Raw genomic sequence first — 15,431 nt, 5'->3', positions numbered from 1 at the left:
GAGGCCTTGTCAGATGTTTGGATTTCTTCAAAGTATGATAGAAAAGAGCAAGGGGACTTTTGAGCAAGGGAATGTGATCTGATCCATGTCTTAAAAAGCCGACTATGCCTGCTAAGGGATGGCTGAATTATAAGGGGCAAGAGTGGAGGTAGAGAGAACGATCAAGGAAAGGGGAAGTCATGGATTGGATGGAGGCAGGAGGAGTGAGGGGTGGTCAGATCTGTTGATTTGGGATTTTTCTTTATGTTTAAGGGAAAGCAGGGGTTTCCCAGGTGATCATCGAGGTAAAGAACCTGCCTGCTAATGCAGGAGGTGTAAGAGAAGAGGGTTCAATCCCTGGATCGGGAAGATCCCCTGGAGGAAGGCATGGCAAATCCACTCCAGTATTCTTGCCTGGAGAATCCCATGGACAGAGGAGCCTGGCAGGCTACAGTCCATGGGGCTGCAAAAAGACACAACTGAAGCAAATTAGCATGAATGCAAGAGAAGGCAAGGCAAGGATGACCCCGGGTTATTTGGTTGGAATGCCTGATGAAGGTTGGTGCCATCTCCTTAAGGCAGTAGGCTGGGAGCTTGAGAGGTGTGTGTGTGTGTGTGTGTGTGTGTGTGTGTGTGTGTGTGTGTGTGTGTGTGTGTGTGTGTGTGTGGCTGGGAGCTTGAGAGGTGTGTGTGTGTGTGTGTGTGTGTGTGTGTGTTGCTCAGTCATGTCCGATTCTTTGTGACCCCATGGACTCCTACCAGGCTCCTCCATCCATGGAATTCTCCAGGCAAGAATACTGGAGTGTGTTGCCATTGCCTTCTCCAGGGGATCTTCCCAACCCAGGGATCGAACCCAGGTCTCCTGCATTGCAGGCAGATTCTTCACCATCTGAGGCACCAGGGAACACAGTTTGGGAGTGAGGGGGAATTAAATGTCCTCACTTGGAACACATTGCAATCTTTTTCTATGATCATTAAAGAAGTTTTAAAACATAGCTTTTTAAAAATATTTATTTGGCTTTGTTGGGTCTTAGTTGTGGCACTCGGGTTTAGTTGCCCTGCAGTGTGCAGGCTCTTAGTTCCCTGACCAGGGATGGAAACTGTGTTCCCTGTGTTGGAAGGCCGATTCTCAATCACTGAACCACTAGGGAAGTCCTTAAAAACAGCTTTATTGAGATACAATTCACATACTATACACTTCACCCAAAGTGTACAGGTCAATAGCATTTAATATATTGTGAATATTTGTGAGAGTTTTTCAGCATCATCACAATCATTTTTTTTTCATTAACCCTCAAATAAGTCCTGCATTCCTTAGCTGGCACCTGCTAATCCTTCCTTCCCCTTCCCCCTGCCTCAAGCAACTACTGATCTACTTTCTGTCTTTATCAGTTCAGTTCAGTTGCTCAGTCTTGTCTGACTCTTTGCAACCCCATGAATCGCAGCATGCCAGGCCTCCCTGTCCATCACCAACTCCCAGAGTTTACTCACACCCATGTCCATTGAGTCAGTGATGCCATCCAATTGTCTCTATAGGTTTGGACATTTTACATGAAAGGAATAATATGACATGTGGTTCTTTGGGACTGACTCTTTTCACTTAGCATAGTATTTTCAAGATTTATCCCTGTTGCAGCATGTATTAGTACTTCATTTCTCTTTATTGCTGAATAATATTCCATTATATAAATATACTGCCTTTTACTTGTCCATTCATCAGTGGATGGGCATTTGGGCTGTTTCTACTTTCTGGCTATTATCAGTAATGCTGCTATGAACATTTGTGTACAACTGAGTGTGTGGCCATATGTTTTCCATTCTTGTGTCTGTACCCAGGGGTAGAATTGCTGAATCATATGGTAACTTTATGTTTAACTGTTTGAAGAACCATTTTACATCCTCACCAACCAGTATATGAAGGTTCTAATTTCTCTGCTTCCTTGTCAACATTTACTATCCGGCTTTTTGGTTTTAGCCATCCTCGTGGGTGTGAAGTGATATCTCATTGTGGTTTTGATCTGCATTTCCCAGATGGCTAATGATGCTGAGCATCTTTTCATGTGTTTACTGGCTGCTTGTTTATCTTCTTTGGAGAAATGTCTATTCAGATCCTTTGCGCATGTTAAAATTGGGTCATTTGTCTTTACTATTGAGCATGATAACTTTTAGTAAGTGCGAGTAGTTTAAATCAGGTATTTAGTGCATGGGTGCTCAGTCGTGTCTGACTCTTTGCCACTCCATGGACTGTAACCCGCTAGGCTCTCCCGTCCAGGGGATTTCTCAGGCAAGAATACTGGAGTGGCTTGCCATTTCTACTCCAGGGGATCTTCCTGACTCAGGGATCGAACCCGTCTCCTGTGTCTCCCGCACTGGCTGGTGTATTCTTTACTGCTGTGTCACCTGGGAAGTGCAAATAAGATAGAGGACTTGCAGATTTCTTCCCCGTTCTGTAGGTTATATTTTCACTTCCCACGATGTCTTTTGAAACACAAATGTTTTTAATTTTGATGATGTGGCCATATTACATTTAAGGCACCTGATGAGTAGTTGAGTATGTAAGCCCAGAGTTTGAAGGAGAGGTGAGGACTGGAAATACCCAGGTGAGAATCATCCTTGTATAGACAGTAGTTAAAGCCATGAGGACAAGCCATAAAGACAAGAGGACTGGGGTCCTTGAGGCGCCCCAATATTTAGAGGTCAGGAAGAAGAGGCAGAGGGATAATCAAAGAAAGCTTCTTGTTCTTGGACAGATCATAGAGGGAGGCCATTCAGAAGGGGAGGGTTGACTTGGGGTGGGGTATTGGGTAAACTAAGCCTCATCACTGCTTCCGCTGAGCATGGGTCCCATTGCAATATCCCAACACAGAGCCACGTAGACCCTTCATTACCACAGTAGAAAATATCTAGGTGTGCTCTATAAAGGTTACCTTAGCCTGCTGCTGCTGCGGCTAAGTCGCTTCAGTTGTGTCCGACTCTGTGCGACCCCATAGACGGCAGCCCACCAGGCTCCCCCATCCCTGGGATTCTCCAGGCAAGAATACTGGAGTGGCTTGCCATTGCCTTCTCTGACCTTAGCCTATACACTCCAAATCCCCACTCCAGAAGTGCATTTATAGGAGGAGATTGAGGTACTCAGTTATCTAGGAAGATTTATGACCTTGTTAAGATTAACACTAGTTTGCTAATGGATGTGATGCTGCAAAGCTTTGACAGAACATATGCCTTGCTTTATTTTTTAATGGAACACACTGAAAGCTCCATCCCACAGGACCAACTAATTACACAGAGACTTTCAGAGAGAGAAAGATAGCTCTAAAGGTCTGACTCAGACCACCTTTTCCCTTGGTTGGGGTCACTGTAGCTTCTAGGATTTCTGAGATCAGTAAGAGGCCTTTGAAACAACAGTTCAAAGCCACAAAGGCTGCTCCTACTGAGGTGTATTTAAAATCTACAAAGGAGAGAGGGGACTTGGGTCTCACAATACAATGTGGTTTAGGGGAATCCTCATTCACAAGGCCCAGTTCAACTTGAGGAGTCCTATTTTCCGCAAGATGTGTTATTTTAAAGTTAGCTTAAATGTAACATATTCTGTGTGCATGCTAAGTCACTTCAGTAGTGTCTGACTCTTTGTAACCCTATGGACTGTAATCCGCCAGGCTCCTCTGTCCTTGGGGATTCTTCAGGCAAGAAAACTGGAGTGGGTAGCCATTTATTTCTCCAGGGGATCTTCCCAATTCAGGGATAAAACCTGTGTCTCTTACATCTCTTGCACTGGCAGGCAGGTTCTTTGCCACTAGCATGTGATTTTAATTTTAGCTTTAAATGTAACATGCTCCAGGTGGAAGGAGAAAGTCTTGCTTCTGTAGTGGAAACAGTCAATGCAGACAGATCCCCTCTGGGCTTGAGTTGAATCCCAGAAGAGATGGAGAATCTGTTCAGCCTTGACATTAGTTTACGTCTTAATCTTTCAGCTCAACTTCGGGCATAGCAATACACTTCTTTGTTTGCTTCCCTTCTTCTGCCTCAGGTGTTAGGCCCTGGAATTTATCTGCTTGTTCATTTCCTTTTTTGTCTGCTAAGGGGCCACAGTGTAAAGGGTCAAGTGGGCCAGTGGCTTGCATACAGGAATAGCTAGAAAAATAGGGCAGAGTGTGTAGACAAAAACCTTCTCTCTTAATAAACTGTGTTGGTACTTTGGTGACCTTCAATGGGGGCTCCTGGGGTCACAGTGATGAAGGGGGTTAGTGAAGAGGATTCTTCTTGAACGTTGGAATTGTTTTCTGGAAAATGAGGGAGGGCTTTGTTCAGAGACGTTGCCCTTCCCTTCTCTGGGATCCTTGTCATATCAGAGAGCTGGGTTGGGCTCAGAGAGAGGGGACCAGTGTGAGCAAGCCGAGGAGTTTTAAATCATGTGGGGCTCGTTTGGTGTAAATCTAAGGTTCTGTCATGTCTGATTTCCGGACTCTGCAACCTAGATATAAATAACGTTCCTGAATGGAAGTACCACAAACCTGGGAGATATTTCTAGGGAAGGCTGGATTCTGGCAGGGGGGTCACATAGAAGCAGGAGGATTGGTCTTCTTGCCCATACTCCTAAAACAAAGTCTAGCCATTCTTTCCAGGAATGGTGTCGGAGAGGGTTCCAGAATAACTGCGGGAGAGGCCAAACCATGACTGTGAGAGTAGCAGGATTTTTGACAAAACCACCGAGAAACTCACTCAAGGAAAAAAAAAAAATGGTTAGGAATTTCCCCTAAGTGGCAGCATCTGCCCTGTAGAACCGGAAAGCTTGCAAATAAAACCCCCCAAATCCCCGGCGTGCTTCGCTCAGGCTCAGGGACACTTTTTCTGCCCCCCCTGCCTTAGCGTCCTCTCCCTGAACCCCCAAAGCGGGTCCCCAGTGAGAGGGACCCAGCGGAGAGAGGAGACTGGAGGTGAGACGGAACCCAGCCATCATCCCCCTCCTCGCCCCTCCCCAGCCAGTCACCTAAGCAAATCCGGAGTAACTGCCCTCCCGGGAAGAGCTGAGCGCGCTAGTTGACTCTGTTAGGGTCGGGGTTCCCCCGGTGGCGGGGAGGCGGCGCAGGGGGGAATCCACCCGCAAGGGCTCGGGGTTCTTCGTCTCGACCAAGATGAACTGTGGCAACTTCGCCAGCCCCCACCGCGGCGCCGAGGCAGAGACAGCGGCAGCGGCTCCGCCGGCTCGTCTGGGCTGGAGAGCGTGAAGCTCAGGGAGGGGGGTGCCCTGCGCCTCCAGCTCCTCCCTTTTGGCCCCCGGGTCCCGGGACTCCAGCTCCAGTGCTCCGAGTGATTGCGGCTGCTTCGCCGATCGCCCGGGTCCTCGCCGCGGAGGAGGAGCCGTTGCCAGCGCCAGGCGCAACCTGCCGGAGTGGCCAAGCCCCGCGCTCCCGCCCCAGCGCCGAGGCGAGCGCCGCGGCAGCGGGGGCCGGGGTCCGGGCCGGGTGCCGCCGCCCGCGGCGGGGGCGGGCTGGGGGCGGGGCGGCCGGGGCCGCCTTCCCGGGCGCGATCCCTGAGCGCGGCACCCGGCGCAGCAGAGCCACCTCCCTCGCCGCCCGCCAGCAAGTTTGGCGGCTCCGAGCCCGGCGCGTCTCGGCATCCAGGCGCATTTGTTTCTTCCTGGCTTCCGCGCGCCCGGTTTGGCCGGGACCCTTGGGAGCAATGCCGAGGGATGTGATTTTAGTTGTGTGCTTCTGTGTGTGCACCGCCAGGACAGGTAAGCGCGGCTGGGGCTGTCGAAGGGATGCGGGGACACGGGCGAGCCCAGCCGCTGTGCCCAGCGCCCACCTCGGCGTGGGGAGGACCTGGAGCGGAGCTCCGCGCCGGTCCGGGGAAGGGCGTGGATGGGTCCCTCGACTCTCTCTGCCCTGCTCCAGGTGAAAGGGTGAGAAGTGGGACTTACAGGCCGGTGGAAGATGCCCCCGAGGAGCAGCCCCCTGCCCGGAGGAAGCGGCCTGGCGGGCACAGGGGTGAGGGGCGCGGCGGTTCAGGCGCACCCTCCAGCTGCTAGCGACCGGCTTCCGGGTAGAAACCCACAGAGTCGGGCGGGCCCGGGGACCCCACCCCCGTGAACTTGACAGGTGGGGGGAAACCGCGGTCCCTGTACCCTGCTGGCCGGGGCAGGGGCGGCGGCGGCAGGGAGGCGCAACCGCAGAGGGAGCGCTTCCGGCCGGCCGGCGGGCGCTGCTGGGGCGCGGGCGGGCGCGGCGCGGCGCGGCGTGAGAGCTGCGGGCGACGCTGGGATTCCGAGATCCCTTTTCTGGTCCCCTCCTGCCTCTCCCGCAGGGAACTCCTGAAGTAGTTTTTCTTGCCACTCCCTTTCTCCTCCAGAGGGCAGGACAAATTCGAGGGAATTGGAGCTGTGGGGGCAATCCCAGGGAGATGTTCTCAAGCTCCAAACCAGTTTTCGCAGACTGTAGCTGCATGTTGGGGTCGTGCAGGGGAGGTCAGGAAAACGGGCGTAATTTTCTGAAGTCCCCACTTCCTTCTGCCTCCAGAGAAGCAGTTGTGAGTAAAGCGCACCTCCTCCTCTCAGCCCGCAGACCCCATGTCCCCTGGGGGTGTGAAGACCCACTCTCAGCCGCCTTCTCCGGGGGACTAGTAGTAGATTTCGGAAGGTGGCGGTGGATTGGGAGAGGAAATTGGCAAAACTAGGACTCTCCACTGCGGGTGGGGGCGTCGCGAGTTTTTATTCCTACGCTAGCCACCCTCCTAACGTGCGGCCGACTTCGCACCCCGGAGTTGATACGTAGTCATCCCCACTGCTTTTTTCCTCTTTTATCACTCTCTTTTCTCCTCTCTAGAGGCATAGCCTCCTGCCCACGCCAGGCAGCAAGTTTATCGGTAGAGGGCTGGGAATGGGTGCCAGGCCTGGGTGGGCTCAAAAGTTCCCTCCGCTCGCTCCCCAGGCGTCCCTCTTGGGCTGTTAGCAGCTCGCCTGAGGATTCAAGAGTTGGGCGTCTAGGAGCTTCCTGCTGGCCCTTTCCATCTTCCCCAGGACCGAGCAGGCGGCAGCTTCTCCTTTGCTTAATGAAAGAGCGGCGGGTGTGGACTTCTCCAGGGATAAAAAGAATCCCCATCCGTTTTCAGTCTGCATCCGAGAACTCCCCAGCCTGCCAAGATGCCATGACTCTGTCCAGCCTAGAATAAGCGCTTCTTGAGTTCCGGCCCATCTAGATGCGTTAGTCTTTTCAAGCCAAGAGCACACGAGAAAACGCTTGCCCCCCGGGAAGATCAGCAGTGAGGACAGTGCAGACCGTGGGCGACCAGCCCTGCTAGTGGAGAATCTGGTGCTGGTGAGCATCTTACAGAGGAACCAAAGAGAGAGAAACTAGGTGGGGTGGGGGTGGGATATCCGTCATTTAATTTTCTCAAGTGCACATCACTGCGGAGTGTGCCTATGTCCTTTGTTCTCATCACTCCTTTGAAAAGTCAGCCAAAAGTACCTCCCAGAAGGGGATCGTGGGTTCAGGGCGCGTTGCTTGTGGAGGTTCTTTAAGAACAAAATCTTTCCCCCTTCCCCACATTGAACCCCCTCAAATCTTATAAAAATTCGATTGTAGGGAAGTTTCATTTCTGAATTCATTCATTCATTCAGCTGAAGAGTTGAGCGCCTTGCTGGGTGCTAGGATTGCTTATGCAAAGAAGAAGCGATTTGGTCTTTGACTACCAGGAACTTAGAGCTTAGCTGAGAATCTAGATAGAGATTGAAAAGCATTTTTATTGTACAGCTTGATGGGCTAGGGGGAAGAGAGATGGGAATATAGAAGTCTGTATTCAGGATATAGAAGAGAAAAGGTAGAAATGAATTCTGGGGAGGGGTGGTGGGTGGTCAGGGAAGGCTTTAATCAGGAGGTGACATTTGCAAGTTGTGTCTTGAAGGATTTTTAGGGAGTTTTCCAGGTGGGCAGAGAGGGGAAAGCATTCTGACAAAGGGCACAGCTTGTCCAAAGGCAAGGAAGAATGGAAGGATCTGCATTCAGATCCTTGTGCAGTTGCTTAGGGAGCTTGGGTTTTTTGTGCCACTTGGTACTCATTCAAAGACTACCAAGAGGCTACACAATTCTGCTACAAAAATTATCAGAGGAATCAGAGAGACACGGGGGAATTATATCTCAGTTCTTTTACTTACAATTTCTTGCAACTTGGGGGATATGATCAGCAGTTTTCTCTTTGATTTTACCTGGAAACCATCATCCCTGCATCACACATCCATCCTCTGAGGTAGCTAAGGCTGGCTCTTAATTAGTTTATCAGGATCCAAACAGCCACTTGGAAAGTTTATTTGTCAAGTGGGACAATTGTTGTCTGGGCTGTTAACAGCCCACGATGAAATAAACACGTGGTTCACTGAGTGAGCAGCTCAGATATCACTGCTTTTAATGGAAATGAATAGATGGTATCAGGCACATTTTAATTAAAGCAGCTCTGTAGTGCAGTAGCAGTTACATATGAAAAGATCTAATGATAGGTGTCACAGGAAGCTGCTTAAATTACTCATTGTTCAGAGAACTTGTTTTAAAGAGTAAAGTGGAGTTAAGATAGGTGTTGTTCTGGTTATTTCTGGGTGAAAAATTCTGAGATTTCCAGGTACATCACTAATAATGGACATTTAGCAGGCTATGATACTTTCCAGGTGTCTTGGTGGTAGAGAATCTGCCTCTGGAGGAGGTAATAGCAATCCATTTCAGTATTCTTGCCTGGAGAATCTCAAGGCCAGAGGAGTCTGGTGGGCCACAAAGAGTTGGACACAACTGAGTGAGCACGCATGCACACACACAGAAGGCCACGGTAACAGCGGTAATAACACATCATGTCCATGAGTTTTCTCCAATGACTGGAAGTGTGACTAATACAAAACTCAATGATTACTGCCCCAGGGCTTTCCAGTTTGTTGTGGTCACCAGGGCAGTGGGTAGAGGAGCTCCTGGCGCCGAGTGAATGCTTTTTGCTGCCACCTGCTGGGAAGGAGAGCTTTTTAAAGTCCTCCCAGGCTGTTACTAACGGAGTTGAATAATAGAGCTATGAGCAGAAGCCCCTGGCCTCCAGTAATCAAGTGAAATATGGCTGACTTGGAACAGGCACAGAGGATGCTTCTGGGGTATTGAGAAACTTTGTAGGAGTTCAGAGGCCCAAATCCGATCAAATGATTGTGAATTCCTGCTGGTAAATGAGATCTTGAAGCATCTCTCCAGTGAGGTTTGTCCTGCATGGAGCTGGGGAAAACAGCTGCCATCATGGACGGTGAGCTGGATTAGGTTTGAAGTGAGCCAGATCCAGGAGGATTTGCTTGGGAGCTTAGGTCCGGGACCCTGGAGGTGGATTGAATGGGTTTTGGACCTGAGTACTCCCTGGGCTGGGCTGAAGAGTGGCCAGCAGCTGCAGCAGCAGCAGGTGTCCTGGGAGATTAGGGTGGAGATTCTGAATTCAGAGCCAGACCTCAAGTGCCTCTGCGAGATTGACATGCTGCCTTCCAGGTTTTAAAAAAATTCCCCCCCCCCCCCAGAGGCTCTTTTTATCCTACTTAATTCCAATACCCAGCTTTAGCCCTTTGTAGAGCAGTTATGACCAAAGTAAAAAACTTATAATAGAATTTCCTTGGAAAGGGCAAGAGCTCCATGCTTGGACGAGAAGCAGAAACATTAAAATAAAAAAAAATATTTTTATGGAGCCACACTCTCATGCCATATAAGTTTCAGGTGAAGCCATGCAAATATTGCCTTATTAATAGATTTTCTGATTCCTTAGGCAATGGGCAAAGCAGTTTTACTCATCCTGCTATTGGCATGAGGTATTTTCATCTTGAAGGGGACCACTTAGAGAAAAGAATATTGTATCTGGAAGGCTAATTGATTTCTCTTGTTCTGTTTTTGTGGGATGTTTTTATAATAAGAGCAATACAGTTATCTTGAAACCAGGGAAGCCCCTTCATTTGTGGGCTCTAGGGGAAGGGGTCAGTATATTGGGTTGGCCAAAAAGTTTGTTCTGTTTTTTCCAAAAGATGATGCAGAAAAACCTGAACATACTTTTTGGCCAACCTATAGATTCAATATATGTGTTTCACAAAGCACAGTCAGAGTGAGAATCCCTTCTATGTCATCTGAGCATCTGAAGGGGTTGGGAAAATGGGAGCCATCTGTACCTTTTGTATGAGTCCAGTGAAGTTGCGGACCAGGGAGATGGAATGGTCTGAAGGGCTAGTCCTATGAAAGACGGATGCAGCAGGCTTCAGGTGGGCACCGAATATGTGCTAGGAGTGTTCATACAATTATCACTGAAACCTCATGAGGCTGGAAGGCTGGTATTGAAAGTGAAGTGAAAGTCACTCAGTTGTGTCTGACTCTTTGTGGCCCATGACCCATACAGTCCATGGAATTCTCTAGGCCAGAATACTGGAGTGGCTAGTTGTTCCCTTCTCCAGGGGATCTTCCCAACCTAGGGATTGAACCCAGGTCTCCCACATTGCAGGCAGATTCTTTACCAGCTGAACCACCAGGAAAGTTCGGGAGGCTGGTATCATCATCCCCATTTTATGGTTGAGGGAAACGAAGCTCTGAGAATTGAAGCAATTCCACCCCCACCCCCCACCCCCCGCCAAGGGCACAGAGTTATTAGGGGGAAGAGACCAGGACTGAAAGTGGTCCTTAGAGGAGTGTTCCAGATTGAGGGTGCTGTGTTCTCACATGGAGATGGGGATCCAAGGGCACCATTGGGGCGTTCTGCCAGCTCTACAGAACCTGGATGCCTTTTAGGCTCATCCAGTTGCAGGTCTCCAAGTTTGGCCTGCATTGGTCACTTATTTTCACAATAATATTGCCTAATAAGCCACCAGAAACTCAAAGTAGCCTTTATTTTGGTTCATGCATCTGTTTCTTGGTTTGATTATTGGCTTACCTGGGCCAGGTTTGGCTGGGCATCATTCCAAACCCAAGTAAGGTGTCTGTCCCATGTGTCTGAATCTCCCTGCACTGGTGGCCCAACTGGGTCATGTTCTTCTCATCGTGATGCAGAGGTATAAGAGAACAGGCCCCACCACACAGGCTTATTCAAGCCTTTGCTTGTATCATGCTGCTAATATTGTTACTGAGCCCAAGCTCACTGCTCACTGCATGACAGGCTAATAAATCAGGAGATGAGGTGTTGAGGCAAGCAATAATGACTTGACTTGGAAAGCTGGCAGACCAAGAAGATGGCTGACTAATGTCTCAAAATAACCATATCAGGGTCTGGATACCAGTTTCTTTTATAGAACATGTCATAGTCATTGTACAGGTTGGAAAAGAATTTCCAGACATGAGACCGAATGAGAGGAGAATAAAGTCTATTAGAGTGGGAGATGCCATTAGAATATCAGGCCAGCTCAAGGGACAGCCGACTGCTTTTGTGGGCTAGTAGCCAATTTTTATAGCCTCAAAACAGAAAATTCGTACTGGAATGATTGCATTAGGTGATTGGTTAGGATGCTATAGGGTGGGTAATAGGGTGGTTATTTTACCTAATATGGGGTCAGGGAACTGGCTGGTTTAGATCCAGAAGCTCATGGTGATAGTTGCTATGGGTCATGATCAGTTCCAGAGATTTTTATCCTGTGACCTTGGTATAGGGCTCCACAGAACACAGAGTGGAGGAGGTGAGGAAGTAAAGTAAAAAGGTCATTAATCTTGCAAATATCTCCTGGAATGACCAGCCTTGGGAAGGGGATATGTCAATTTCCTTTTTCTTGCAGTCATTCACACCTGCAACCAGTGGGTGGACAGGGTCATGATGTTTCCCTGAACAAAAGCACTCTGGTTTAGCATTCAGGTAGAGGGACAAGCTTCCCTGAGGCAAGCCATTATGTATAGACAGTATTCTTTTATTGAAAAAAAGCAACAGGAAGCAAAGGTTAAAGTAAAAGAAACAGATCCAACATATAGTCAGATTTTATTCTTTCTTGTAACTATATCCTAGTGAATCAAACAAGTTACTTGACCAGGGTCAAAGTCAAGGGATGGGGAAGTTTATTTCCACTCTACTCTAAGGATCTGCAAAGCAATATAGCAAAAAGCGTGGATATGGGAGGGGTAAAGACTTGAAGCCAATAATTTCAGTCAACCATATCCCTTTTAAAAAATTTCCTTGGCTTGAATTGGGATTCCCTGATAGCTCAGTTGGTAACGAATCTGCCTGCAATGCAGGAGACCCTGGTTTGATTCCTGGGCCAGGAAGATCCACTGGAGAAGGGAAAGGCTACCTGCTCCAGCATTCTTGAGCTTCCCTGGTAACTCAGCTGGTAAAGAATCCGCCTGCAATGTGGGAGACCTGGGTTCAATCCCTGGGTTGGGAAGATCCCCTGGAGAAGGGAAAGGCTATCCACTCCAGTATTCTGGCCTGGAGAATTCCCTGGACTGTATAGTCCATGGGGTTGCAAAGAGTTGGATACAACTGAGCAACTTTCACTTTCTTTGGCTTGAATTCCATCCAGTGCTTTCATGGTATTCCCCAGATATGCATATTGTCTAAGATCACTGTACCCAAAGCAGTGATCCTGCATCCACTTTTTGGTTAATTCTTTGGGTCCTCAATTCAGGGTGTGACATACCCGAGGCCTTGTGCAAGATAGAGACTACAGGGATGCTTCCTTTGTCTTGTGTCCAGCTAAGGGCACATTCCCCAAACTGCCTTCCAACTTCCTGGCCAGAGCTAGACCAGCATGGAGGTCCTCTGAAATCACTCTTAATCTCTGCCATATAGGTATAGAGCACTATAGGTTAAACTGAAACATTAATTGCTTTTCTGCCTTTCCAAGATGATCACTGAATTGCTGATATCTGTTTTCTTGGAGAAAAGCATCACCCATCTCAGTGAGAGGCATCCAGTGCTGTGACATTGGCTGACAGATGCCCATTGGCTTGGTGCTTCTTTGCACAGGGTAGGTAGTTGGTCAGTCATCAGTCTTTGTGAATTGAGTCTGTGTCATGCAGGTAGGATGGACTGATGTAAATCAGAGCACATCCCACCCTTCCCTCCTTAACACATACGTGAAAGCCCTCTAAGGATTATTGTTTAGTTGCCAAGTTGTGTCTGACTCTTTTTGTGATCCCATACTGTAGCCCACCAGGCTCATCTGTCCATGGAATTTCCCAGGCAAGAATGGTAGAGTGAGTTGCCATTTCCATCTCCAGGGGATCTCCCTGACCCAGGGATCAGTCCTGCACCTCCTGCATTGGATTCTTTACTGCTGAACCACCAGGGAAGCCTCACCTCTAATGATGCCCCATTGCAATTAGAATACTCTCTCTCCCCTTGTTGCAGTCCACAAGGCAATTCCTACTCAGGGGCCCTGCTTCCTACCACTGTCCCCCTGACCCCCTCTGCTCTGGCCACAGCAGCCTTTTGTGGGTTTCCTGAACGTGCCAAGTTTGTTTCTGGTTTGCATTTGCTGTTCTCTCAATAAATAGAAAGCTTCCCCCGACCCCAGATCTTCCCTTCTGGAATGATTGCCAGCCCCTATAGTCATTAAGGTTTCTGCTCAGAGGAACCTTCCTCTACCATCCTTTTTAAAGCCTCCATGCAAGCTGCTTTCTATTTCATAACTCTTATTTTCTCATAGCTTTTATTTTCTTTGTGGCATTTATTGCCATCTTGGGTTTCCCTGGTGACTCAGACAGTAAAGAATCTGCCTGCAATGTGGAGACCTGGGTTCAATTCCTAGGTTGGGAAGATCCCTTGGAGGAGGGCATGGCAACCCACTCCAGTATTGTTGCCTGGAGAATCCCCTTGGACAGAGGAGCCTGGTGGGCTACGGTCCGTGGCGTCACAAAGAGTCAGACATGACTAAGCACAGACACAAGCACATTGCCATCTCAAATTATCTTATTTACCTATTTGCTTACACGCCCTCTCTTCACCTGCTGCCCTAGGAACATGGTCAGTGAGGTCAGCTCCAGTGCCTGGCAGTGCAGTGTGTTTGTTATAAGGAAAGCACTCAGTCACATTTGTTGAGAAACTACTGAATGAACACACAGGTGAATGAATGACTGAATAAATGACTTGTCTTTGGGTAAACTGGTCTCGCATTTGGCTGCAGTTGGAAGGGGAAGACCTAAACCTTCAGTTTAGAGGACAAGGGGAAGCCTGACAAAAACTGAGAAGGTGGCTCTATGCACTGTGCTTCTCATTTAACTCTTTGTCCACCTTGGGGATGACAGGTTTCGGTTCCCAAGACCCTTCCCTGAGCCTCCTTCCATCGACAGAAGCCTAGATTGCTGCAGCAGTCTTTGTCTCCTAACAGGAAAATAGTGAGGAGCATGTAGATTTCCCTCTGCAGGTCTATGGGGAAAGGGGTGAGGGTGGGAGGACAGGTGAGGTTGTCACAGGGCGTGATGTCCTGAATGAAATGTACTCGGTCTCTCTGGGACAAATTGTGTGCAAGCTCTCCAAATCTTGCTTCAGTGACTGTGTTACCACCAGACAATCACTGACAGCTGTTGCTGTTAAAACGTCTCCAACTGTGCAATCAGAATTGCGCTATTGAGATGCTAAGTGTAGACAGACACAGCCTTTAGGAATGGCTTAAACAGAATCCCTTGGAGTGATTGCTAGCCTTATTAATATAGATAATTGGAAGCCACTTCGCAGTCATGAGCGAATCATTCATTCTACAGAACACCGTGTAGATGGGAGACAGGTTCAAGGATTTGCCTTTATCAGACCAGATGATGGAGGTTCAGGGCCCCATTTCTTTGCACCCTGTAATTCTCCAAGAGTTTTCAGGGAGTCTAACTTTTCAGTTACCCATTGAAATATATATCCATCGTTCTGGGGATTCCCTTTCTTGACCAGTCCCTCTGCCACCCCTGTCCAGCAGGGACAGCATCCCTCCCATTTCCTTCCTCTTTATCGCACGTGTGGGTGCCTGATTAACGGTGCTCTGCGGATGCGTTTCCTGGGGCCGGTGGTGTCAGATGTCACTACTGCATCAGTCTGAACAGGTAGATCGGGGCCACAGTCCTCTACCCATTGTCCCTAAATTGAAAAAAGCTCAGAAACCCAAAGTATAACTCACTTGACAGCAAAACCTACCCTGAGCTGAACTCCTTTGGTGGCAAAACTTGACTTCAACTGATATGAGGCTGTGTATAGTCTTTACTTGTATCAGTTAGAAGGAAACACCATACTTTTTGCTTTAGAAATACTGTGTTTGGTTATGGGGTACTGATGTAGATTTTGTTGAAGGTGTTATATAAAATGAGTATATGGGCCAAATTAGCTTTCCAACAGATGATCCATTCTGAGTTCTGAAATATATTTGGCCCTGAGGGTTTGGCATAAGGGATTATTAATCCGTAGTGGGGAATGGGAAAGTAGCGAAGAAACCACAGTATCAGTGGGATGATGGAGCAAAGAGTTGCCTTCCTTTTCCATCTAGGAAACGAGCATCTCTAAGCACTCAT

General features: G+C 48.6%; 1 protein-coding gene across 2 annotated transcripts in view; it reads left to right on the top strand.

The window, feature by feature from the left end:
* The first annotated feature begins 4,878 nt into the window (after positions 1-4,878).
* NELL1 (neural EGFL like 1) overlaps positions 4,879-15,431 on the top strand; it is a 1,003,663-nt gene continuing 993,110 nt past the window's right edge. Inside the window, exon 1 of one of the 2 annotated variants that reach the window (XM_070457287.1) lies at positions 4,879-5,713. In XM_070457287.1, coding sequence (XP_070313388.1) covers positions 5,659-5,713 — 55 coding nt within the window. In that variant the 5' untranslated portion in view covers positions 4,879-5,658. The remainder of the gene's footprint in view (positions 5,714-15,431) is intronic. The other variant, XM_070457286.1, reaches the window with a different exon arrangement.

Source organism: Odocoileus virginianus, chromosome 28 (assembly GCF_023699985.2).
Source record: "Odocoileus virginianus isolate 20LAN1187 ecotype Illinois chromosome 28, Ovbor_1.2, whole genome shotgun sequence".
Classification (NCBI taxonomy): Eukaryota; Metazoa; Chordata; class Mammalia; order Artiodactyla; family Cervidae; genus Odocoileus; species Odocoileus virginianus.
Note: the sequence above shows the minus strand (reverse complement) of the source record. Positions and strands in the feature narration are given on the sequence as shown.